Source organism: Aedes aegypti, chromosome 2 (genome assembly GCF_002204515.2).
Source record: "Aedes aegypti strain LVP_AGWG chromosome 2, AaegL5.0 Primary Assembly, whole genome shotgun sequence".
In the NCBI taxonomy this organism is placed as follows: Eukaryota; Metazoa; Arthropoda; class Insecta; order Diptera; family Culicidae; genus Aedes; species Aedes aegypti.
Window position 1 is genome coordinate 326,343,170 of NC_035108.1, and position 27,687 is coordinate 326,370,856.

Here is a 27,687-nt window from a genome sequence, read left to right on the forward strand (position 1 = left end):
CTGTGTTCCCAATTTCTAAATTGTTAGTGATCAACCCATAGCGAACTAAATTGCAATCGGCCCTCGTGTCGAATGACAGCCATCATCATGTTACAAAGAGAAGAAGCAAATTATGGACCTGAAAGTGTTAGAGGAAAATATGCGGATTCGCTTTTCTTTCTATTAGTGAAGATGTCCGAGTGAAGATGAGGAGTTCATTCTAGTTTTCTGTAAATAAAATGCATTACTTCCAGCATTGGATATGATGTATGGTGTAAGAGGAAAATCGGATTCCACTAACAGATTTTTCTAGCTTTCAGCTTCGAATAAAAAGAATGATATATGTATCTCCTGGGCTTCCCAAATGTTGGATTTGCGGAGCCCCGCTTTTTGCTGACTCACTTGTTTAAATAAACAACATTCAAGTGAGCTTGCGACAAGCAGAGGAGCCTCGATTCCATATTTTGGGGAGCAAGAGTTCTTCTATCAAATTTCTTCCTACAGTCTCATAACATTCATGTTCTATCACACATGACTACCGAAAGCCACTACATTTCGAATTCAATAAGCAAATCAGATGGTTTTCATGATTTAATATTTAGACATTCATGTTTGTTTCACATGACAACCTAATGTTGATACACATGTTATTATACCGTGAAGTCAATGACGAAATCCATATGGCTACCACACTCAAGACAAGTGGTTTTCCTCATGGCGCAAATCTATAAGTAAAACACACGACCTTGACGTGTAGATTTTTCTCAGTGTTTGACGAAATATGTTTGACATGAACCATGTTTCATATGCTCATGAACCCAACTGGAACTAGGAACTGTATCTGCCTTTACCAACTTGGCAATATTAAGTTCTGCTTCGTTGACTAAACATAATTATTAAAAATGAGTGAATAAAATAATAAAAAAAGGACTGAACGTTGCAAGTATAGCGTTTTGATAGCGGCGCAGCCGAAATTTTTTTTATTGAAGAAATTTTGTGTCACAGAAGATCATATTCTACCATGTAACCAATTCAAAAAGTTTCCCTGAGTGTGCCCAAAATTCCCTGAGAATTCCAGGTTGAGTAAAATTCCCTGATAAGGTTTTTCCAGGTAGTAGACAACCTGACGTTCTTTTCAAAGGGATGGTTTATAGCCCAATGGACGTTTGGTAGAATATTCCATTCATAAAATAATAGGTTATTCTTTTGAGTTATACTGTTAAAATAATTTTGACTTTAATCTGATCATAATTCAACCATAATTTTCCCTTTTTTAATGATAGGCTGTTCTTTTGCGTTATTTCGTACCATCAGTGCACCAGTATCCGCTCATGACCCTATTTCCGCCCACTAGTGTAAAAATTGATTTTTCGTGTCAAAAACCAACATTTTTTTACACGGGTATATTCTAGCAATATAAACAACTTTCTAATGAAGGCGTTTGACATTATTTTCATTTGATAAAATAATTCTTTATATTGAAAACACAAGGCCTCATGAGCGGTTATTGGGTCACTAGGTATTTTTGTGTGTTCCAATAACCGCTCATGCAAAAAATTAAACACAATTTTGAAGAAATGTCGATTTTAGTATACAGCCATTTTTATAGCTGTAGTAGCAATGGGTTGAACATAAAAAATATCAATAAATAACGAAATTCGAAATAATTCATTTTTTTAGTAAGTTCGTCACAAATGCAATTATTTTTTTTATGAAAGTTTTTCAAATTCTTTTTTATTTTGTCGCTGATTACCTATACTTGGAGCTACATTGTGACCTAAAAATTGTATTGATCGACACAATAGTTATTTTATAATAAACATTTGAACACATACATTCCCTTAAAAGAGCGGAATCTGGTGCACTGATGGTATAATAGGCTGTTCTTTTGAGTTCTGTTAAAATATTGTTGGCGTAAAGCTGATCATCAGGCTTCCGAATTCGCACTCACTCTCACGATAATGGATTTATCCCCCACAGCAATTTTCAGCGATTAGCTGGCTTGCGATTTTATCCGTCCACAAAACAAAGCGAAAATAGATTGGGCAAAATGGTCCAAAATGCCACTTTAAGGATTTGTGTCGTTTTCTCCTAATGAGATCCACATTTTAACGCCATTTGAAGTCCTAACAGTAACTTTACAATATTTGCTAGCTGAGTGATTCCAAGCAACAGCACCAAAATTTGGTAAATTTTTTAATTCATTTTTTTCTATTGAGCTGAAACTTTGCACAGTTTTCCAGTTCCATCTAAATCGTCATTTTCCGATATCAAATCTTCAAGTTGAGTCACGACTAACTTTTCAAAAGGGTGTATGTGAAAATGGTTCAAAAATATTCAAAAAGCTGCACAGCAAAAACGGTTCGTTCGATTGTTAGACAACTATAGAAACAAAGTTAGACAACTAAATAAAGATTCCAAAAAAAATACACACAGTAAAAAAAATTTTTTTTGCATTAAAAAACATAATTTTTGACACAAAAACTCAAATACAGTGAGATTCCGTTTTTGGCAACAAAGTTGAAATTTTCAGTTGCCAAAAACGGAACCGTGCCAAAATCGGAACCCATATTTCAAATTTCATTTTTCAACTATTGGTTTTGAAAGCATCATTACAATGTTAATACATCATTTTTATGGAATCATAAGGCGTTGAGAGTCAACTTGAGACTTCGAAAAGGTTCACTTCGAAGCATTTTCCCGAAGGGTTATACTATGCTATGAATCTATAGCTCCATAATATTAAATCTGGCAAACGATTTTCTGGTCGTGTTTTTACGCCTCAACGTCTTCAATTATTTTTTAGAAGCTTTATGCATAATTTTTGTATAAGAGGACCTTGTAAAACCAATAATCGCATAAGTGACTTTTATTGAAGAACTGTACATTTTCTTAAAACTATGAGAGAAAACGAAAACAAAAATATTTTCTTTTAAAGACGTATTTGCGAATCAAAAGCGCTGGGTATTGCAAAACGGCATGACCTTTTTTTCTAATTAAATGAACATTTAAAATCAGTTCAACTTTTGGACTTTAGCATAAAATCTGAAAAATTCGGTAAGTTTAGAATTGCTACTTCAATTTATGTTTCTGATAAAGTACAGCATTTTATGATGAATGGTTGACTGTATCAAAAGGGCAAACATAAACATGAGAAGATGCATAAATGTCCTGTTATTGTGTAGAATTGATTTTTACTTGAAATCAAGCATGGGAAACATTCACTCGAATATTGCGTTTCTCTCGCTCACTTCCACAAGCGGTCAAGAGCGAGATTGCCGTTTTTTCCAACTAAGCTGAGTGTATAAATTTCCAATGCACTTTCTTATTATTCGCCGAGCGACGAGTTAGACAAAAACGGCAGAAGAATGATTCACTACCGACTCCTTGTGCCGATTGCTGAGGCGAATGATTCTTTACATTCCGATTCCGCACGAGTGGCATTCGTTTTCGAGAGCTGAAGAGCGTTCACTGACTGGGAATACACAAGGCGAAAAGACTCAGTGAACGCAAAATTCTCTCCACTCCGTATATCTATTCATTTTTAGTTTATCTCAATCGTTTGCGTTTCGTGGGGATTGCGCTCACCCTAGTAGCGTTCGGCAGTCACTGAAAATTCGGTGGCAGCAGATACTTTGCAGATAGTTTATCGGTAGCGTTCGGGTGAGTGAGTGAATTTTCCCATGCTTGCTTCAAATAATTTTTAATTCAGCTTGATATATGTTTTACACCTGCCTTATGAAATCAACTGAAATTTACAGGATCCTGTTATGAAACCTCAAGAACCTTATAGGAATCTACAGGTTCTCATAAGAAATCTACAGAAAAAACGCTTGAGCTCTGAAGCATCTTGCCAACCATAGAGTTCTCAGGATCTTGCTAAGGATTTTGCTGTGAGTTAACATCTTGGAATTCCGCTGCAATGTTGCCGTAAATTCTCAAGTCTCCGATGAAAAAAATTAAAAGTTTATTATTATTAGGCTACCACTAGCACACCTCAAATTCCTCTGGGAACCTTTTCAAAACCCTCAAGCGTTCGCCGAAAATATTAAAAATACGACTAGAAATTCACATTATCCTGCTTAAAATTTACAAGACGCCCTAGAGTTTATTAGGAATCACCAGATTTTGGACATAATCCTCCACAACCAGCTATACACTCCCTCAAGAAGCTCTCAATGTCCACTTGGAATCTGCAGATATCCTCATGAATTCGTTAAAATTTCTGAAAAGTCCCACAAGAACGAAGAATCCCTTAAGGATTCTCCAGGGTACAGTTAGGAAACTCATAGACTCAGCTCGTAAGGAACATTTTGATGATGTTGAGACCCTTGATTAACAATCTTGTACAGAATTCTGGATCGTCTCTTAACAAATCTAACGCCTTATAGAGTATATAGAAAAGAGAGAACATAGCTTTAAATAGTTGACGCAGAAAGATCAATATACACACCAATACCACAGACAAAAAGTAAAAACACTCTCAGTCGTATTTATCGTACGCTTCAATGGTATTATTGAAAATAAATTGTAGTTTGGACTGTATTCGCATTTGTCATGTTATTTAATGAAGTTTAAAAAAAAAGCTATGATACACGACATTTTGCTGTACATATTTGTATCTATTATTGCGGTGTGTTTTTAAATACGCAATGTATACAAATCCATAATAATAAAGACAGTGAGACAAAATTTATGATTGTAACTCTGTGTGAGTCATAGATTTTTCGTTGCTCTTATGTCGGTGCTGGTGCTTTGTTTGAACAAGCTGTTCCAAATTTGAAGAACAGTGTTTTTTTTATTGTATCACCTACTGGCAGACTCAAGTGGGCTGGTCACTCAATATGAATGCCTATGAAAAAAGAATGGTCTTAAGTTGAGATACTGGTGGAGATTATTGGTCTCATGAAACGTTGCCTATGTATGATTGAAGTAAATAAGCGCGTACGCGAGTCCTTAGTAGTTGGTGAGATTTGGGGAAACATCGACGATAATGGAAATCTGGAATGTAATCGGTGTGGAGTTGACACGCTATTCAAGTGACTAAAGCAACAGACACGATAATATTTACAAAAATTTATAATTTTAATGGTATTGAAAAATGTTGCCAAAAACGGATCCATTTTGTTGCCAAAATCGGGGGGTGCCAAAATCGGAGCATGCCAAAAACGGAGCATGCCAAAAACGGAATCCCACTGTATCTCAAAACCCTATCGGAATACCAACGTAATTTTTTGAGGGAATTACACGAAAATATTTTTTTTTTTTACCAGGATATTTTTTTTAGAGTATGATCGATGAGTTTCTAAATGTTATATATGAACTTTAAGGTGAAACAGTTTGGAATCATCTTCTAAGATTGCACTGCAACTTCAAAGGCACAAATCTCGCGAAGAACACATCCAATTACAGTGAACTTTTTATTTTGACTTTGTGCACTAGCAGAAAGCTTAAAATAAGAAGATCAGAAACGTTTGCCAACTATTTAGTTTAGTTTAGTGCCTTTGAAAACGTGAGTAGGGGCACAAGTCGGCCATTGTGACGGCCATCTTTGGATTCCGAGATGTTTCACCTTAAAAGTTTTGGATTTGGGTATGCGTTATGAGATCATGAAAACATTTTATTAATACTTACCTATTTATTTATTTTTGATTTTTCCATTTTTTTACAATATCGAACACTTTTGCATCATTATCAGTACAGTTCGAGTATAGTTTTGCTTTAATTTTATTTTCTGACAATGGAATGAAACAGTGAAATTTTTGGGTTCCTTGGATCGTTTTCGCGTTATTATATTGCTCGCTGAGCTCTGATGCCGTTAATTCGTACTCTTCAGTAGTAGTAAAACAAAATGATAATTTTGTTAAATCTTCTTCTTTTCTGCGATTCGCCCAATCAAATAGTTCTTTTGCAGTTTTAATTGGATGCTCACGTTCTTTGGCTAAACTTGCTCTTGTGGCCATGCGCTTTATGGTTCCTCCAATAGCATCACAAGGACCTTTGCCATGTGACGTAGCAAAGAAATGCCATTCTGCATCAATTCCGTACTTTGATTTAAATTGACATAGGCTCGAAAAATTCTTACGGTTTTTGTACTGCGATGCTGCTCCATCAGACATGAAATATATCTTTCTGATTTCTTTATCCTTATCAACGCGTAAAAAGTTAATCATTTTGGCAATTGACATTGGAGCATAACCAGCCGCTTTCAGTTTATCTATGGTGCTTTCGGTGAGATTTCGTAGCTCTTTCGAACTTTTTTTTTCTGCAAACGGCCTGCAACAGTTGAGAAAGCGACTACTCATGTTGCTCGTTAGATTTTAATAAACAAAATCACTTTTAAGTTTTTACTGACTAGTTTGGTGTCGTTTGCTTGACTAAAGAAAAATTTTACAATTAAATCTTTTATAACCATAGTGGTAGTATATTTTTAGCTTTTTCGTGAGTATGTTCATGGTATGTACCTATCATGTTTTTGATGTTGTTGAAGTTACTCGCTTTCTCCCAAATATGATTAACAAAGTCTATTCTCTACCAAGGCGGGTCTATACCCAGGTGTAATCAGATTTTAACTTTGTGGAGAAAACCAGCGCCGAGAAAACCGACCTGCTTTACGTATACTAGATCACCTGGGTATAGACCCGCCTTGTTCTCTACGAGGTAAACTTTTTGCAGGTAAACTAGTCGTATACCTGTATAGAAAACTTTTTTTGTAGCTTTTGTCTTCAATATTAGATTTCTTATAGGTTTCTTTTATCAAAAGGTTTCAACACTATTGAGAGAATTTTTCTTCAGTTACGTACAATAAAAAATATGACACTATCAAGACTTTAGATCACAACACTGGATCGCGTCTAACTTTCTAATAGATGCTATAATAGTTATGAATAATTAAATAAAATATCATGAAAACAACTTGTTAACCTCATGTGGTACCCTTAACAAAAAATTCAGCAACAAACTGCGGTCCTAAAAAAAATTAACAATGAAAAAAAAAAAATTCACTAAGTGTCAAATTTGTGAAATATTTGAAATGTCATAACTTTTTTGTTTATTGGCTTACCATCACCAAATTTTTATGGTAGATAGCTAATATAATGGACCGTTTTCCCTCAAAAAATTACGTTGGTATTCCGATAGGGTTTTGAGATATTTGAGTTTTTGTGACAAAAATGATGTTTTTTAATGCAAAAATTTTTTTTTTACTGTGTGTATTTTTTTTGGAATCTTTATTTAGTTGTCTAACTTTGTTTCTTTAGTTGTCTAACAATCGAACGAACCTTTTTTGCTGTGCAGCTTTTTGAATATTTTTGAACCATTTTCACATACACCCTTTTGAAAAGTTAGTCGTGACTCAACTTGAAGATTTGATATCGGAAAATGACGATTTAGATGGAACTGAAAAACTGTGCAAAGTTTCAGATATTTTTGAAATGGTTGATCAGAATCGACTTGCATGCCTCCGTGGAATCCCTCTAGAAAAAAAATGACGTATCCTCTTAATTTTCAGCCTATTTGATCGAACATAATCCTAAATTGATAGTATGAATGTATTTCGTACCATAATTGAACTAAATATGAACAAATTACAATTTTGGTTAAGCACCTCCTGTCCCTCAGTTTCGGACAGCTTGATTTGTTATATGATGTCTTTGTAATTATTGCATCAGTGTCTCAACATACTTTCATTATTCATGGGTTCCGTCGATCATGGTATCAAACATGCAATAAAATAAGAATGAACATTCAGAACAACATCGTAAAATGTGCTATTTTTCGTCATACATGTAAGAGGTTTTTGATAGACATCTTGCAAACTAAGGAAAACTCAAATTATTCTTGTAAATGTTAAAAATGCATTGAATTGGTAATTATAAACTATTCCTATAGTGTACACATTCAATGATGTTCAAATTTACAGAATTCGAGGCATTTTCAGATCGTGTCCGGTATTGGGTGCCTCCTTTCATCGATCAATTTGGTACTAAAATTCATCATCAAAATGCAATGTCAAAATTCATATTTATGTTTTCAAATTTAGTTTTGTACACTATAAAAATGATAATATTTATCATAAATGAGTAACACGAGCCCATAAAATCAATATTTTTCGATTTATGAATTTAGTGACTTAAGTGTCCGGTACTGGGGGATCTCCCTTCTTCTTCTTCTTTCTGGCGTTACGTCCCTACTGGGACAGAGCCTGCTTCTCAGCTTAGTGTTCTTATGAGCACTTCCACAGTTATTAACTGAGAGCTTACTATGCCAATGACCATTTTTGCATGCGTATATCGTGTGGCAGGTACGAAGATACTCTATGCCCTGGGAAGTCGAGAAAATTTCCAACCCGAAAAGATCCTCGACCGGTGGGATTCGAACCCACGACCCTCAGTTTGGTCTTGCTGAATAGCTGCGCGTTTACCGCTACGGCTATCTGGGGGATCTCCCTTATGTACCTTGAAAACATGAATAGTGTCACAAGTCGGCCATCCAGAGTTTCCCTGGAGGTCCAATACTGCAAGGCTGGCACTTAAATATCCATCTCGCCCAGCCGATATATGTATGGTTTGCCAATCCCTATTTTAAAAAGTAAAACCAACTTTCGCCAATCGCGGTGCATAATCAGTCAATGCCAGTCACGATCTACCTACTATCGTCATAAAAGGATACCTACCAGCAACAACGGTTGCATGTGGAATAGAAAAATTATACACAGTCATCACGCGATGAGTCGACCAGCCATCAACAAACACATTTACGGTTAAGATGGCAAGAGCGTAATAAAAATCCTATGAGAGTAAACAGTATCCTACACGTACACAAACAGTTTCAGGACTGGTAGCGACTGAGTGGAACCTCATGTCTAGATAAAAGAGACCAAACAGGAACCAAACAAAAAAAATACCTAACAGAAATCAGGATGTAAGAGTTTTATTCCTCGTATAATCTGACCAGACATTTCTCCAAGAGTACCTGCAAGACTACTTTTGGATTTTGTTCATGAAAATATGACAAGCTTTACTGCTATGTACATTCTTCATGATTTTGTTCAGGAATTTCATCAGAAATTAATTCAGGTATTTGCCCAATGCTTCATTTCGATATTACTCAGAAGATTTTTCCAATAAATTATTTAGACTTCCTAAGAAATTTCGTTTTAAATACATACAAGAATACAATCTGTTTTTTTTCCTTAGGATAACCACAGAAATTACCTAAGAGATTAGATTAGGAATTACTCCAAGGTTTTTTTGTAATTTTCTATGAAAGTCCCAAGTACTTCGGGAATTTATTCATCGCTCAATGACTTACCTAGGACTTTAACTCAGATTCCCCTTTGAATCATCTTCAAGAATTTAACCAGTATTCATTTCTTCAAGGATGCCTCCAGAGATTTTTCAAAATTTCCTACAAAATTGTTGTTTAGAATTTCTTGGAGATTTCAACCAGGAGTTTCTTTAAAGAAACCTTCGCGAACTCCAGAGATTTCTCATAAGGTTCCTTCAGGATTCCTTCAGATTTTTTTTTTTGAGAAATTTTCCGAGTCACCAAATATGTTTCCAACAATTTTTAGTAATTTATGTGATAGGATTTTTGGCTCTTCGGGTCAAGGAAGTCCTATAGCAAATGAAAAAGCATCCCTTGATAGCCGCTGAAAGATGTTTTGGGAGAATTGGCGGAGGAATCGCGAAGGATTCATAGAAAAGTTTCTGGAAAAATTCTGGAGATTTTCTTCAGAAATTTTTCGAGTCGCCCAATATTTTTTCCAACAATTCTTCCAGGGAAATGTCAAGGAAATTTTTCAAACATTTTTGAAGAAATGGTTTGATAAAAACTAGCAAGTATCTATATTTCTAAAAAAAAATATCTAAAGTAATCTCTGATGAAACTTGTATACATTCTTAAGTAACCCTTGTCTAACTCCTACGATAATCTATACACTTGAGGAAATTTTGCAGGATTTCCTACTTAAATTACAATCAACTCTCCTACAGGATTTTCCTGCAACAATAATATCCTACAGTATTTTCTGAAGGAATTCCATGAAAAACATCGGATAAACGCATTTTGGTTTTACTTGAGAAATGATTGAGAGAACTGCAGGAGTAAATGCTGCATAATTATCTGAAGAAACTTCATGAGAAATTCCTGTAGAGTTTCTAATAGATCTTCTTCTAGAGCAATCCCTGGAAGAAATTGTGGAGCAATGCCTGAATGGCTGTGGCTGAGCTCTTGAAGAAATCCATATGAAATTGCCTAGAAGCATAACTCTAAATATATGAGTTGGAATTCTAGTAGGGTTTCTTGGAAATCCTTAATAAATCTTCAAAAACTTTGAAAAAAAAACGTTGTAGATTTTTTTAGAAGAACTTTTTGATTTGCACGTCGTTCAAATGAAAAATGGTTCAAACGTCATTTAGCGCATGGGACGCAAAGAAGTTAAATGGAACGTTGTAAAACGGGACCCAGAATCAAAACGAACCAACCAATGAGGTAACCAGAAACACGTTGTTTCGTTGTGCGCAGGGTAACTAGAAGGTCATATTAAAAGTAAACCCCGATGATTTGCATGAGGTATCGTTCAAACTAGCGAGGGTGCACGGTACCAATAAGACATCTTTTTAGAGTAATTTATGTGATAGGATTTGTAGCTTATGTGATATGATTTTTGTCAAGGAAGTCCTATATAGCAAATGAAAAAATCCTTTAAGCATCCCTTGATAGCCGCTGATAGATGTTTTGGGAGAATTGGTAGAGGAGTCTCGAGGGAATCATAGAAAAGTTTCTGGAGAAATCACTAGAAGAAATTTCGAAGCTTTTCAATTATGGTTAAGATGGAGACTTTTAGAGACCTTCCATTAAAAATAGAGTCTGTTAGGATATCCTCATTAAAATAGTGACTAAGTCTCTAAAAAGTGACCTGCTACCAGCCCTGCATTTCGCACTTACCGTACTTTTTGGAGAAGAGATAGTTCAGCAGAAATTTCACCATCCGATGAAGCAGCGTCGGTTCGACGGTATAAGTGATGAATTCCAGTTCGACTATACCGAGATCGGCTGTGGCTTCTTGCGTCAGGAGCAGCATATCGCAAAGGCTGAAAAACGTGTGCACGCTGGTGTCGAGCGATTCGTCGTACTTCTGCAACTGTTTGATCAATACACGAAGCAATTCCAGCACCCGCTTGTTCAAGTGCTGCCTGGTTTTGCGGGGAGTGGCATCGATCGCATCCAGCGAACGATTCCCCGGAAGTTCGGCATGCAAGGCTTTGACTATGATCTGGAACAGGCACTTGTACAAACGGTAGAAAATGCTCGTTTGCTCGCTGGTCAGTTGCATTTTCTCCAAGAGACGGCAATCGTTGAAGACGATGTTCCTTAAACTGGACAGGTGTCCCTTGATGTCGAGGTCCAGCTCCAGGAAGGCGGTCAACCGGGTGATGCAGTCGCAGTATTGTTCGGTCAACTCGCGACATTTTCCCTGGAAATACATAGTAAACCGAGGGGAAAATTGGTCACTATTTTACAACTTTTTGTTATATTATCCATAAGAGATTAAAGCATTGTCGGGATAACATAAATCAGTTTTTTGAAGAGTTCTTAAAAATTTTACTCAAAAAACCAAATATTGCAGGTTTTATATTTTCAAAACAAGTTCTGGAACCCAAAGCTCGTGGCTATACATTGTATTTAGTTTTCTGAAAGTTTTAAGTACACGCAGAGAAAACAGACCTTTTTGTTTCAAAAATAAATATTATTGTAATATTTTTTAAAAATTACAATTATTTTTGTTGAATACAAATATTAAATTTTGTTGTTCCAAAAATTTTAATTGTTGTTTTTACACCAAACTGATGGGAACATAAGTTGCGTAGATTCAATAAAATATTTTTTTGATTGTTGGCATAATCTGTTTCGTTTTCAAAAAAAGTTTTTTGGTTTCAAAAAATCCAATTACCTACACACATACATATTTATTATATGAGAGTGTGTACTGTGTATGCTTTGTTTTCGCTATTATTCGCTATTATTTCAAACAAAACTCAAAATGGATTCAACAGAAGAAGTTTTGGTTATGGACTTGAGTTTTGGACTCTCTGAAAAAAATATCAATCGTCTTCTGGGTAAGAAATTGTCTTGTTTCCATGTAATTATCTGATATACGAACTTATACGCATTGTTCGATTGTTTATCTCTAGAAAATCAATACTATCTTGAAATTCTGAAAATCCTGGAACGGAAGGAAATTGAAGAATTTATATCGCCGCCATTTCTGGTTGACCGGACGAATTGCATGCATAGATTGAATGCTTGGAGAATTTCACCAGGTATAAATAAACGGATGAAGTGTTTTAACAAATAATTGTATTTTTCTATGTATCATAAGATTTCCACAGATTGTTATTCAACCGCATCACCGGTAGTAGGAGAAAGTAATCTGAATCCATCACTCGTGAACGGTGCACTGCAAATTACTTGCTGACTGCGTCTACAAAATGCATAAATGGCTAAAGTATTTTTATTAATCAGAGTTTATAGGAAGGCAATAACTCATCTGGTGATTATTTCTAAATCAGATGTAAATAAAATCCAAATGGAGAGAAAATAGTCTTTTTATTTATGATCATTTCAAATGAAATAGAAAATAATGAAAATACATCCTACATAAATAAAAAATTAAATATTGAATCAAAAACGTACTTTTTTGTTTTTAAAAAATACTTTTTTTGGTTCAAAAAATATAAATTTTTAAAGCAACACAGTTATTTTTTGTTTCAACATAAGGTATTGTATTAACAAATATATTTATTATGAATTTAAAAAAATAATTTTTGTTCGTGTTGACGACTGATTCTAGAAACAAAAAAATATTTTTTTTGAAACAACAAGGTTTTGTTGTTGAATTCAAAAAAATATATATTATTAGCCGAGAAATGATAATTTTTTCTGTTGATTTCAATACAGAATATTATTGATTTTAAAAATCATTTCTCTGCGTGTATGTTTATCAAACTGATTTTTTGATCTCTATGATTTGACCATGCTCGGTAGCATTTAAAATGCCGTTGCTGACTAAATGCCTGGCCTCTAAAGCCGAATATGAAAGTTAAACTTTTATAGGACGATTACTTTTTGAGTTATTTTAAAATAAGCATTGGCAACTTTGGCAAAGAAAGCTCTAAGTTATAGTTACTAGTGCTCATTGAACAGGCTGAGAAGCAGACTCTGTCCCAGTGAGGACGTAATGCCAAGAAGAAGAAAAAGATGTTAAGTCAATGAAACATTCACCATCCTTGGAAGGAAATGCGACCTAATCCAATTCACCCAGTGATCAATTTGATCCCGGATTACGGTAATCAATTTAGTGACGTATGTATATTTTTATAACTTACAATGTTACGACTGTTGATCTTGGTTCTGGTTTCATACAGTTCATCGGTATAATGCTGCAGCAGTTCGGACCACATCTGCTCGACGTCCATGATGATGTTCCAGTAGCCACGAATGACCGCGAGGTTCTTGTTCAGCACGTAGAAATTGCGACCCGAGTGGGCCACTTCTTCCAGCACAGCAAAAAGATCTTCGTAGTACTGGTCAATGTTCACCTTGTACTGTTTGATCCGTTCGTGGAACGAGGCTTCCGCCGATTGCAGTAGCATCATGTACGCATGTTCATAGCTGGTACATTTTTGCAACATCGTTGGATAACCCTGCATGAAATCCTTGAGCAATCCCAACAATCGCGAGTGCGGGCTAGTCGGCTGCTCCAAATCTTTCATCAGCAGTGCGAAACACTGATTAATCACGTGCACCACGGAGTACATCATGAAGTGGTTATCCTGGCGTGTAGATTCTTCGTCCAGCAAGTTGAACACCATTTGCCAGTCGTCGAAGAATTCCAGCTGCCAAAGGTCGGCGATCAGGGTGCTCAAAGACTCGGTACGGTGCTCGTAGCGGACGTACAGCTTTAGGATGTGTTGTAGAATTTCCAAATTCTTGCCATTATCGGTTTCGTCCGGGCTGCACAAGGTACCCACGTGAAAATCTATGGCGTATCCGCGGATCACTTCGTCGGAGTGAAACATCTGCTGGCGCAATTTCTCCACGACGGCCTCGTCGAACACTGCCTTGCCGTAGTTTTGTCTGAGGGATAAAGATAATAGTGTTCAGGGGAAATTATTTCAAACAATCTGAATTCATTATTTGTATATCCTGCAAATAATGAATAAAATAATATGTTAATCTGGTCGGTAAATGCTGGGGCATGGCGTACCATTGGTACTTCGCGTCACTGAAGGAATAAAATAGACCCCTTTGTGTGGTCTTTACCCTTACTGACTCCGACCACTACCTGGCGATGGTGAAACTGCGCCCAAAACTATCTGTCATCACTCATCAACGATGTGTCGATGTACGGTACCGGCGCCCGCCTCGGTACAATCTAGGGCGAATGAAACAATCGGATGTCGCCAATGCGTACGCGCAGCATCTTGAGGCAGCATTGCCGGATGAGGGCGAGCTCGATGGAGCCTCCTCAAGAAGGGGAGGGCTGGAGAACAGTTAAAGTTAAAGCAGTCATTAACGACGCTGCCGAAAGCATTATCAGATACGTGGAACGGAGTTCAAGAAACGATTGCTTCGACGAGGAGTGCCAGGAGGTTTTGGAGAAGAATGCAGCGCGAGCTGCAATGCTGCAGCATGGTACACGGCAGAACTTGGAACGATACATTCTGAAGCAGAAACATCAAACCCGCCTATTCCGGGACAAAAGGCGCCGCCTGGAAGAGGTGAAATGGCAAGAGATGGAGTTGCTGTACCGTTCTGAAGAAACGCAGAAATTCTATCAGAAGCTCAACGCATCCCGCAAGGGCTTAATGCCGCGCGCGGAAATGTGCAGGGATAAGGATGGGAGCATCTTGAAGGACGGACGCGTGGTGGTCGAAAGTTGGAAGCAGCACAACGATGAACACCTGAATGGCGCAGAGGACACAAACATAGAAGATCAGGACAGCGAAGGTGATGGCTACGTCAGCCAAGTTATTATTTCTAAGTTTAACAAAATTATAGTCTGAATTTCTTCTGAAGGCCATTCGACCTTGCCCTGAGTTTTCCAATAGAACTTACCTCTGAATCGACACGATCACCTCCATGCACACCTTCTCGCTCGATTTGTACGTGAACATGGACTGGGTGAACCGTTTCTCGGGCGACCCCAAGAAGTACTTGGCAACCCGATCGGCAACTTCGATCTCCTGAACATCCGTATTCAGCAGATTGCGCAAACAGACGGCCACGGTTTGGAACATTTTACAGTGCCGGTGCTGCAGAAAGGTGGTCAATACGTCCAGCATGCAGTTCTCGACGATGCATTCCTTCGGATAGGTTTCCAACATTCGACAGACCAGTTCGCTGATGAGCGGTAGGGTGATGTTGTAACCGCAGCTGCCCTCCACGTTCCGCAGCATCATGCGGGACACTTTCTGCACATAGCGCTGGTGCTGTTCCGAATCTCCGACTGAGGAGGAATCATCATCTTCCGATGGTCTGCGGTTGTCCAATTGACTTCGCACATAGGTCATATTGACCAGTACCAAGGTGCTCAGGTAACCGCCGACCATTTTGCACTCGTCTTCGTTTGATTCGCAGAATGCGATCAGCATCCGGACCAGGTAGTTTAGCCAGATATTGTCCAACAGAAGTTCCCGGTGGTTTCGGGCGATCATGAGCTCCAGCAGCTGGAAGATTCGCTTGTGGGTTGTCATCTTACTGAACACTCCCGTCTCGTGGTAGGCCTAGAGGGGGGAATGAAATTGGATTTAGTGATAAGGCGGCATCTACAAATTACGTAACAATCTAGGGTGAGAGAGTTTGAGTCCTCCGAAAATTTTGTAAGGCTTGTAACGCTTGGCACGACCTCCCCCCCCCCCCCTTAGAGCGTGACGTAATTTGTGCATGACCCATAAGTTGTGCAGTTTTGGCATGATAAGGCCCCCTTGGCATAACAAGATTTTTTGGTATGACAAATAAAAATAATTTGGCGGGTAAAAAATTCCAATCATCTGTTTTTCTATTTCTCCAAATGGAATTCCTTCATTCTTCTTTTTTTTCAGATTTCATGAACTTTGTTCACTGACTTTTATCAGTCTTATGTGAATATTTGTGCATTTAAAATGTGGCAAGCCACACCAAATTGATTCTGCGATTGCCCGCGGTACAAGAACGTTGGGCATGCCTGCCTTACGTAATGAATGGATGACGCCTTAGTATATAGTGACTTAAACTCATATTCATACAGGGCGGGGCGGGACGTTTCGCATAATGGACGTTTCACATAAGGGGAAGTCCTCTATGCCCGGACACTTTATGTTTTTTTTTTGGTGATATTTCAAAATCTTTTTTCAAAATTACTTTTACCGTTTATTTTTTTACAGTCTAAAGAATTAAAAATACAAGTAAAAAATAACGAGAGACACAAAATAAACCTTTACAATTCATTTTGATGGTGGGTTACATTCTGTATCGAAAATCTTATGCATTGAAATGTGTCTTCTATAGCCGGACACTATACACTGAAATAAATCTAGGAGGATATTTTATCAGGAATTTCATATAAGTCGAACTCCTCGTTTGGCACTTACATCTTATGCGCATACCGATACTTGTTATTCATATTCTTATTCGAAATCATGTTCAAATAGAAATATAAGACGTTAGGTCACGCTGAAATTATATGCTCATAACATGAGCGTTACTAGCTCCGCATATACATTTCATCAACCGGCTTGACTATATCTTTCATATGTACCTATGCGTGTCATATTGAAGGAATCATTTCGGCTGTTACTGTTAAAGAGGAGAAAAGTTTAATGGGTTGCTGAACCCGATGATTTTAATTAAGTTCTAGAGCATTAATCATATTAGTATCCGAGCATAGAGGACATACACTGAGCCAACTTTGCTGGTCGTTAGCATATGAAAGACATATTATAATTTCGCACTATTTGAATATCCAATAAGATTTACCATAGGCTAAAATTGACTGCGATGAGTTATATGCAAAACATATAAATTGGGCCCTAAAATTTTTAATGATATCTTGTTTTTATTCAATAACACAAAAGAGCATCTTACTGCAACTACTTTAGCAATTTTTCCCGTCCAAATAACGGCTATATCATGTTTAAACTTTAATTTAAAAATTGGGTCCATAAATGAACCTTGACACTTAAGGTCATGTTTGACGTTCGCTTAGTCGACAAAAACACCACAGGGGTTTTAGTTTTAACACTGGGGTTGTTCCTGTCTGACATTTCGGAAGGGACACGGAAAACAAAATACACCCAAAATTTGAGTTAAAGCCAAGGTGTGTGACAAAATCTAAAATAAACATAGAAAATGTTTTTTTGTACTTAAACTACCGGAAAACATTAAAAAATTGAGTAAACATGGGTTCTTGGCCTAAACTTAAGCGTTTGGCACTAAAATTGGGACAGGGCTTTGAGACCATATTTTGCTAAAGCTATCTCTAGGAGAATTTCTGGAAAAATCTCTTGAGGAATCCCTTTAGGAATTCGTGAAGAATCCCAGGAAAAAATCCCTACAGGAATTCCTGGTAGAATCTCTTACACAATCCGTTGAGAATGCCTGTAGAAATCTCCGGGATAATTTCGGTAGGAATTTTGAGAGGACTTCTTGTGGAATACACTGAATCCTCGAAGGAATCTCTGGAGAAATTCCTGGGGAAATCCTTGGAAATATTTTTCTGGAGGAGTCTCTGAAATAATTTCTGGAGGAATCTCTGAAGAAACATCATGAGGCATCGCTTGAAGAATCTCTGGACCAATACCTGGGCCAATCCTTGAAAAAGTTCAGGGAGGAATTCTTGGAGATAATCCTGGAGGAATCTTATTAAAAATATTAACGAAGGATTCTATTCGGATTCTTGTATCCTGTTACAACTCTGTAAAAACCCGCTGTGAAATCACTAGAGGAATCCCTAGAATACTCCTTTGAGAAATCCATTGAAGAATCCCATAGATAGCAGAATTTCTAGAGGAATTACTGAAGGTGCTCCTGGAGCCATATCTGATCCGGTCTCAAACAATCTAGTTACGATCAAAACTTCTTCGTGTATGAATCTCTGTCGAAATCGTTGTATGGATCACTGGAGGAATCTTCAAAATAAATCCTGGAGAAATCTCTGGGAGAGCCATTGAAGGAATTTTCTTCCAACACCAATGTTTTCGTTGTCAATCTGACCAGAACGAATGAATAATTTGATTTCTTTCCTACTACACAGCTTCAAGTTTGACGAACCAACATGTTTGAATGCACGAATATGTTCCTACAACATATTTGCTAGTAGTTCAGGCACATATTACACAGTTCGCGCAAACATTCGTGTGTGTAATCACAGCTTAAGTACTCATATGAACACTAAGCTGAGAAGTAGGCTCTGTCCCAGTTGGGACGTATCGCCAGAAAGAATACCAGATCTATCAAATAAATTCAAAATTCCTTACCGGAATCTCAAAACTCTTTTCGAAATATTTTCCTTGTCCTGATAGAGTTTACACTGATAGGATACCGTGATCGTGATCAATAAAATTACAATTACAATTACAAAAAAAAAAAAAAAACAAAATTTATAATCTTTCGAAATATCAAAGCTGACATTTATTTCAACAATCTCAAAGCATGAGTAGCAACCTCTGAAGCTAACCACCAGTAGCTTTGTAGTAAATGCTACATTTATTCATATCAACGCGTACTACTCGTGTTCAACATATAGCGTTTACTCCCGCAATGTAGTAAACTTAAATTTTCTACATTTTACACATTTTATTAATTCTGCCCATTATCGAGTTTTTTTACCAACTTGATGTGAAAACATTGCCACGTACGAATATGAAATTGAGTCACTGTGGATTCAACTTACCGATTTGACCAGCTTCAAGCGAACAAATTCCCGTAAGTTAGCAGTGTTTCCCACATCCTCCAGCTGTAGCTCGTAGCAGTACCCGGTCAAATCCAGTGCCAACTGCAGAATTTCCAAGGTCCCCTGATCGGTGTCGGAACGGTAACCCGTTCTCCAGGTTCCGTAAAGTTCCTTAAATATTGAGAAGTGAAATTTTTAAAGAGAATTCAAACAGTGGAATACAACCGACTTACCTCCACCGATTGCTCTCCCTCCATCAAAGAACTTATCAGTTTCGAAGCCATTCCCAGCCAATCATAAATTATATCTGTAAAGGATGTTTTATTATTACAGGCTGCAAAGGCAAACGTTTTTCATCAAAGAAAAGCGGAAGTTATGCTAATCCACGCACTCGAACAATGTTTTTGCGCTCGGTAACTGTCGTTCCAATTCCAATTGGATTCATTGATGTGAAGGAAAGTGTGAACACGAGATAATGAGCCAAAAGTGACTTTTCTCACGTTGTTTTTGTGCGACTTCCTCTTTCACTTCGTTCTCGCTTGCTTTTGCTTTGTGATTCTTTGGTAAGAACGCGAGTGGCGAGTCGCGCGTATTGCAGAAGTTTTTAGTTCAATAGTTTAATTTCTTGGCGTTTATGAAGTTTAAAAGTTAAATCTATACAGACTTGCGTTAAGAATATAGTTAGTCAATAGCAAATTACAAAGAAACGTGCAATATTCAACTATTCAAGGTAATTTCAAAACTGCATGGATTCTTATTTACAGCTTAACATTTCAAAGTGTCACACTAGAATATTGGTTTCAAACTGGGTTAGACTGGTTTATTTTATATAAATTTGGTTAGGATCTCTAAGTTCAAAACTACACTTCCAGCATTTTGTTCGTTAATTTTGTGAATCTTCTAATAAGTTTGTTAACGGATCCGTACATGAATTGCTTCAATTATCTATGGAGTTATGTTTCAAGTTTGAGATTTTCTACAGACTTTCGTCAGATATTGTTTACTCTGATTGTTCCTCCAGGAAAATCTTAAAGAATTCTTGTGATCTTTTTCTTGGCATTAACGTCCCCACTGGGACAGAGCCGGCTTCTCACCTTAGTGTGGAGCACTTCCACAATTATTAACAGGCTTGATAGAAACTCCTCGGCGATGCTAAGAGGAGGCGATTTTGCCGTTTTTTCTGAGGAGAAAAAAATAAACTCAAAATTTTCAACACAGATCCTCAAACGATTCGAGTGAGAGTGCAGACAAATGCGGCACTCTCTCTCTCTCGTTGCGATGCTCACCATCACTCACACTTCAAACAAACTCTCGAGTCTGCCGCCCGAACAGACAGTCCTCGGGGAGTTGTGAGAGCACCTTGATGGAATTTTACTCGGTTTTTTTTTGTGCTGCATCTTCCTCGCTCATTTTTCGTTGCCTCTCTGCTTAGCATTTTTTCGCTCCCTCGCAAACAGGCAAAGGCAGCACGCTGCTCTAGAGTATGTCACCGAACTCTGATGATGTTGAGGGGAATTATCAAGCCTGGTTATTAACTGAGAGCTTTCTTTGCATAAGTTACCATTTTCACATTCGTATATCGTGTGGCAAGTACGATGATACTCTATGCCCAGGGAAGACAAGGAAATTTCCATTACGATAAGATCCTGGACCGACCGGGAATCGAACCCAGACACCTTTAGCATTGCTTTGCATTGTAGCCGCGGACTCTAACCACTCTGCTTAGGAAGGCACCCAATTCTTGTGGTGATTCATTCGGATTTGCGATTCCTTCAAAAATGTTGCCATATGTTCATAGAGATTTCAAAAATTGTTTTGAACATAAAATATCTACACACTTAAATTATTTTACGGATTCCTGTGAAATCTCAACAGCTGAACGGTTCGGTAAAATAAATTAACGTAGTACGGTAAATTTTCACAGTATTCGGTAAAAATTCACCGGAATCCGTAAAATTGCCACAAAATTACGGTGTTTTATTTCACCGAACTGTTCAGCTGGTGAGATTACGGTAAAATTCACCGTAGGAGCTTAGTGTGTAACGCATTTTTTTTCGAGGATTACTCTCAATTACTCAAGGAGTGCCTTCATGATTTTCCAATGATTTATTCAGGAATTATTTTGAAGTTCTAGCAGAGATATCTCCAGGGTTGTCTTAGCAAGGTCATCAAGAGATTCGTGCTGGAATTTCTCATGTTTCCAGAGATTCCTTTAAACTTTTACAGATGTTTCTTTAGGAGAACTTACAGAAATTTCTCCAGAAATTTCTGCAAATTCTTTGATCGCAGTACACAATTGAAAAGAAATGTCAATTCAAATGGCTCACTGTAGAAAATTTCTTGACCATTTCTTTCCGCAGATTTTTTACTTGAGCTGAACTTTCTGAGCAGTGACGGCATATTTCCAGGACAGGCTCTTGGGATATTTATAAAACAAAAGATTCATGCACATTAGCACCACCTGCTTGCGGAATTCCGTATCTCAATAATCACCGCATGTTAGCCCTTGATTTCCTAAACAACTTTGTCGAAGATGGTTTTTCTATACTAAATTAGGTTAGACATGAAAAACCAAGTGTGTTGTATATACTTTACGCGACTACTCTTGTTACAAAAATTCGCACGACAGCCGAAAGGTTAAATAATATTTATCATTTCTTTATTCCGTAGCTTCCATCGCCACAAATACCAAATCGAACCCTCCCGAGAAAAAAAAAACATGGACGACGAGTTGGTAACCTGCCCGTACAACAAGGAACACCGGATCATCCGGTACCGGTTGCCGTACCACATCATCAAGTGCAAGAAGCAATACGTCGGCAAGCAGCTGGAACCGTGTCCTTTCAACGCGATGCACCTGGTGGACAAAAACGAAATGACCGCTCACATCAAAGACTGCCCGGACTATCTGATCACGGTGGAGAACGACATGATCAAGGAGTACGCTCCGTCCCGAAGTGGGGTTGGGAGTGAACGATTTTCTCGGGCGTCGTCGACCGCCTTACAGAAGCGCAGCCAACAGATGTGATAGGCACCGTCCGTGTCGTTGTATCATGCGGAGAGAACTAGCTTTTATAACAATTCCCTAGAACTGTAAGTTCACATATATGACTCGATTTCGATTGAAATGGTATAAACGTATGAAAAATGTTCAAATACATAAATGACAAAAAGGTCATTAAGCAATTCAGACATCATTTCATTAATTTTGATTTCCGAAATTTGTATCCCATTGATTAAAATAATCATTCAATCCATTCCTTGCTTAGCGCTTGCACGAGTCGGTCGACAGGATCCCGGTCTCATCGTACGGCACTTTTTGCAGAGTTTATTCAGGCCTTTTTCCCCACCGCCCGCGTGGGTTTTTGGTTTAATTCGTGAGTTAAACAAGTTGCAGTTTTGTGCAAAGTGAGTGCTTAGACGATTGCGCTTTGCGAAGGAAGCGAACTAGTGAAACTAGTATCGTTCCACCGCAATAAAATCATCGCCCATCATAAATTATCGGTGATTGATTTTCTCCCGCACCGAGAACAACAACAAGGCAGAAGGCCGACCCGGTCGGTCTGCTACCTACGGCGCGTGGACGTTCTCCTGCTGCAGAACGGATAAGTATCCATTATCTATTGAATTGCTTTCGCATCTCCGAACAACAGTGTTGAGTTCAAGGTTGTTTTTCGCTTCTCTGTCTCTCTCCCGGTGCAATTTTGCCCGTATAGGGGAGTTGGGTACAGAATAGCCCACTGATTGGTTAAGTTTTTTTTCTCGAATTTTTTTTTGTGAATTTGTTTTACTTATTTAGGGGAGGTGTGTACAAAATAGTCCACTGATTAATAATTTTTTTACACATTTTTTTTGTTTTTATTATTATTATTATTATTATTTTTTTCTTCGTTTGGTTGCGGTTGAGCTTTTTTCCGCATGGACGAATCGGATGGAGGCGATACGCCTCCTAAAGATCTCTTTGCTCGAACGCGGTTTTATCAACCGTCTTCGGCTGGGCCTTGGGTTGTCTATTTCCGGCGCAAAAATAAGATTTTGAATGTGCTCTCGATCTCAAGAGAGCTGACGCGTAAATATCCTGGGACCGTTATTCACCAAGTGAAGCAATCCAAGCTGCGTGTAACTGCACCTAGTTACAAAGCAGCGAATGAGATTGCTCAGCATGAGGCTTTTACTGCGGAGTATTTTATCTACATACCTGCCAGAGAGGTCGAGGTGGAAGGGAAAATCATCGACGCAAGTCTGACATGCGAAGACATTAAGACTGGCAATTGTTTTCGCCGTCAGCCTCGTTTCGTGTAACTTTTCCTGGTTCCGTTCTCCCGAAATTTGTTTGCATTGATAGTGTTTTTTACCCAGTGCGCCTTTACGTGCCGAAGGTATTCAATTGTACCAACTGCAAACAGCTTGGTCATAGTGCTAGCTTTTGCGACAACAAGCCCCGTTGTGGCAAATGCAACCAAGCTCATTTAGAAGATGCTTGCACACAGGAAGCTGAAAAATGCAGCTACTGTAGCAAGGATCTGCATGACTTGCAGAAATGCCCGGCATACAAAAGGCGCATTCGAAATGAGAGTCGCTCAATTGTGAAGCGCTCCAAGAAGACGTATGCGGAAATGGTGAAAGCTTTGAATCCGCCTGCAAAAGAGTCTTCATCAGCCATCCCAGTTGGTAACTCTTTTCAAGAGTTGTCTTCCGATGAAGCAAACGACGACGAAACCGATGGGGGAGATTCTTCGGAGGTACACGCACCCGGTAAAAGAAAGTCTCCATCTTCTCCGGGACTGCGCCGTAAGGTATTGAAATCTTCCCTCAGAAGTTTGCCTAATTCCAAAGGAGGTGGGGCAAATTTGAAAATCCCGAAGAAACAGGTCTTTGATGCTTCCGTTCCGTGCTGCAGCAAAGATCTGCCGCCCCCGCCTCCACAGATAAAATACACTTCGAAAAGAAGCTCTAGACAAGAAAGCAAAAGAAATGCTACTGAAGTCCCTCGCTCTTCCTCGAAAACACCCCGGGCTAGACGAGGAATGATAACTTTTACGGCCCTTGTGGATCGCATATGTAATACTCTCGGAGTTTCAGACTCATTCAGAGGCATACTCGACCTTTTTCTCCCCGCAATAGAAGGATATCTCAGGGAATTGACTATCTCGTGGCCCTTCCTAGCTTCGATCATATCTTTCAATGGCTAATTCATCAAGTGAGGTACAAGATATGATCACTGTGCTACAATGGAACTGTCATAGTCTAAAACCTAAATTAGACACATTTAAATTTTTGCTTCACAACTCCGATTGTGATATATTTGCACTCTGTGAAACATGGCTTTCTTCTGAAGATGATCTTAACTTCTACGATTTTAACATTATACGCCAGGATCGAGATGATAATTACGGGGGGGTGCTTTTAGGGATCAAAAAGTGCCATTCATTCTACAGAATCCCCATCCCGACTCATCCAGGCATAAAAATCGTTGCTTGCCAAATAAACGTAAAGGGTAAAGATCTTTGCGTAGCTTCTGTTTATATTCCTCCAAGAGTTTCAATAAACCGCCGTCATCTTTGGAATGCAGTCTCCATGCTCTCATCTCCAGTTTTAATACTGGGTGATATGAACTCACATGGTACTGGATGGGGCGAATCTTATGACGATTATAGAGCGGCTATTTTCTATGACTTATGCGACGATTTCAACTTGAACATTTTGAACACAGGTGAAGTGACACGTGTTTCATCCGACGGCAAAGAAAGCCGTCTCGACCTGTCTTTAGGATCAAGTTCACTATCATTCGATTGCATGTGGAAGGTTATCGATGATCCCCATGGTAGTGATCACTTGCCCATAATAACCTCTATCAGAACTAATTGTGAAAGGTCAGAACAGTCAATTCAGGTTCCTTTTGACCTCACTAGGAATATCGATTGGCAAAAATTTGCATCAGCGGTAACTTTTGGTATCGAATCATTCAACACTCTCCCACCGTTGGATGAGTATCGATTCCTAACAGAATTGATTTATAAAAGTGCATTAGAATCCCAAAAGCAACGAGTTCCAAGTGCATCTTTCAAAAGACGACCAGCCACACCTGGTTGGGATGATGAATGCACTCAGTTGTATCGAGAAAAATCTAATGCCTTTAAAGCTTTTCGTAGATATGGTACCTCAGAACTTTATTTAGAGTACTCGAAGCTCGAAAAAAGACTGAAGAATCTTATTAAAGCGAAGAAGCGTAGCTATTGGCGACGTTTCCTCGATGGCCTCTCACGAGAAACTTCAATGACGACGCTTTGGAGAGTGGCTCGCAACATGCGAAACCGCTCATCCTCAAATGAGAGTGACGAATACTCCAATCGTTGGATATTCAACTTCGCAAAAAAGATCTGTCCAGACTCAGTTCCAGCTCATCCGCCTTTTTGGGAAACTCCAAGAGACGACTCTTTGGACAGACCATTCAATATGCTGGAATTTTCTATGGCTCTTCTTTCATCAAACAACTCCTCGCCGGGACGCGATATGATTAAGTTCAATCTTCTTAAAAACCTCCCTGATATCGCTAAAAGACGGTTGCTTGACCTGTTCAACTCATTCATGGAACACAACATTGTTCCACCTGAATGGAGACAGGTCAAAGTAATAGTTATTCGAAAGCCTGGGAAACCAGCGTCTGATCATAATTCGTACCGCCCGATCGCTATGTTATCATGTTTAAGGAAATTGTTAGAAAAAATGATCCTATCGCGACTCGATCACTGGGTCGAATCAAACAATATGCTCTCCAGTACTCAATTTGGCTTTCGCAAGGGCAAAGGAACAAACGATTGTCTAGCGTTGCTTTCATCAGATATTCAACTAGCCTTTGCTGACAAGGAGCAATTGGCTTCAGTTTTCTTGGACATTAAGGGCGCTTTTGATTCAGTTTCCATAGAAATATTGTCAGAAAGTCTGCACAATAGTGGACTACCTGGTATGTTGAATAATTTCTTGTACAATTTGTTGTCAGAAAAACACATGAGTTTCACTCTCGGTCAACTGACAACTTCCAGAATTAGCTATATGGGTCTTCCCCAAGGCTCATGTCTAAGTCCCTTGCTTTATAATTTTTATGTTAAAGATATTGACAACTGTTTGGAAGAACCTCTCTATGAAGGGCCCACGAGCAGAAATTCTGCAAAGACCATTGCAAAATTCCCTTGATAATCTATCCATTTGGGCTAGAAACTTAGGGATCGAGTTTGCTCCGCAAAAAACTCAACTGGTTGTATTTTCTAGGAAGCGGAATCCTGCCCAACTAAAGCTTAAGCTTTTGGGAACAGACATCGACCAGTCTTTGACTTCAAAATACCTTGGGGTCTGGTTTGATTCAAAAGGCACTTGGCGAACTCATATTAGGCATTTAACGGAAAAATGCCAACAAAGGATCAATTTTCTACGAACAATTACCGGAACATGGTGGGGTGCTCACCCGGAAGACCTCATAAAACTCTATAAAACAACTATTTTATCTGTTCTAGAATATGGCTCTTTCTGTTTTCTCTCAGCAGCAAACTGCCACCTGATTAAACTGGAACGAATTCAATATCGTTGTTTGCGTATCGCCTTAGGGTGTATGCACTCAACACATAATGCGAGCCTAGAGGTTCTGGCAGGGGTTTTACCGCTACAGAACCGATTCTGGGAGCTCTCGCTAAGAATACTTATTAAGTGTGGAGTGAGCAACACACTCGTTATCGAAAATTTCGAAGAATTGCTCAAACTGAATGCTCAGTCAAAATTCATGAGAGTTTATCTCTACTACATGTCATCTGACATTAGCCTTCCATGTTATAACCCTCCACGTGTACGCTTCACCCAACCCGGGAGCATCATGACAGCTGCAGTACAACGTCAATGTACCGAAAAATTTTGGTCCGTGGTACTGTCAAACTCAATAAAATCATGGAGTGTGCTCAAAATAGGGCGTAAACTAGAATTATGCTTGATGTACATAAAAAAGTTTTACATTTTTTATTTGGCATTTGTAACATCATTATAAACGAGTGATCACCAAATAGCGATTGTCTAAAAGGATTTGTACGGTCATCGGGATGATTTTGTATGGCCCACGAGCGAGTTTTGAATAGTGGTGTGATGTGGTCCGCATGCTGTAAGTTGCTTATAGTAATCGTTCCTTTGTTTACGAAATTATTTTTTGACCACTTGGCAATCCAAAGCAAGACAAATTTGTGAGGGATCGTTCAAATATTACGTAACATAACAAGAGGAGGTAAGGGATATTTTGTAGTGTTTCGGTCCATACAATAAATTGAAATTTTCAGAGTGCTTCGTAAAACCCAAGCAGGACAGTTCGGTTTTGCGTCGTCCGATAGATTTAGCTCACGGTTTCGCGCGTGTTTTCGTCGCAGGAGATTTTTTTTGTTTTTTTTTCTGTTTTGGAGCGTCTTGCTGGGTAGTGCTTTGTGAAGCCCAAGCAGGACAGTTTTTACATTCAGAAATGGAATAGTGCAAAGTGAAAATGAAAAAGTGATTTGTTTGATTTGTGTCCTCAGTACTGTTGGTTTTTGGCTGCCCTAAGTTCACCGAAGCATCCGGAAGTGACAGGCAGCACATAAATTTAGAGAATCAATCCGGTGAGTTTGTTCCAGTATGATACTTTTTCTTTTGTGAGCCTTCCGGATCGTTTTTGTCCGCGTCGAGGAACTTCTGATCGTTTCTTGAACGGAAAATGTTATTTTCGGAGTTTGATAATTATATTCAGATTGCGCATTCTGTCC

General features: G+C 38.5%; 2 protein-coding genes across 3 annotated transcripts in view; one reads left to right on the forward strand and one right to left on the reverse strand.

Annotated features, from left to right (window-relative positions):
* Positions 1-19,389, reverse strand: part of LOC5568235 — a 33,049-nt gene extending 13,660 nt beyond the window's left edge. Inside the window, exons 1-6 of one of the 2 annotated variants that reach the window (XM_021845898.1) lie at positions 19,308-19,389; positions 19,150-19,223; positions 18,917-19,087; positions 15,103-15,770; positions 13,371-14,121; positions 10,930-11,458 (exon numbers count right to left, since the gene is read on the reverse strand). In XM_021845898.1, coding sequence (XP_021701590.1) covers positions 10,930-11,458; positions 13,371-14,121; positions 15,103-15,770; positions 18,917-19,087; positions 19,150-19,200 — 2,170 coding nt within the window. In that variant the 5' untranslated portion in view covers positions 19,201-19,223; positions 19,308-19,389. Of the gene's footprint in view, positions 1-10,929; positions 11,459-13,370; positions 14,122-15,102; positions 15,771-18,916; positions 19,088-19,149 lie in introns of both variants that reach the window. The other variant, XM_021845897.1, reaches the window with a different exon arrangement.
* Positions 19,390-19,468: 79 nt separating this feature from the next.
* Positions 19,469-22,108, forward strand: LOC5568237 (gametocyte-specific factor 1). Its single transcript, XM_001657878.2, has 2 exons — positions 19,469-19,646; positions 21,587-22,108. Exon 2 carries the CDS (start codon positions 21,636-21,638, stop codon positions 21,942-21,944), a length of 309 nt encoding a protein of 102 aa, XP_001657928.1. The 5' UTR covers positions 19,469-19,646; positions 21,587-21,635; the 3' UTR covers positions 21,945-22,108.
* Positions 22,109-27,687: the final 5,579 nt, after the last annotated feature.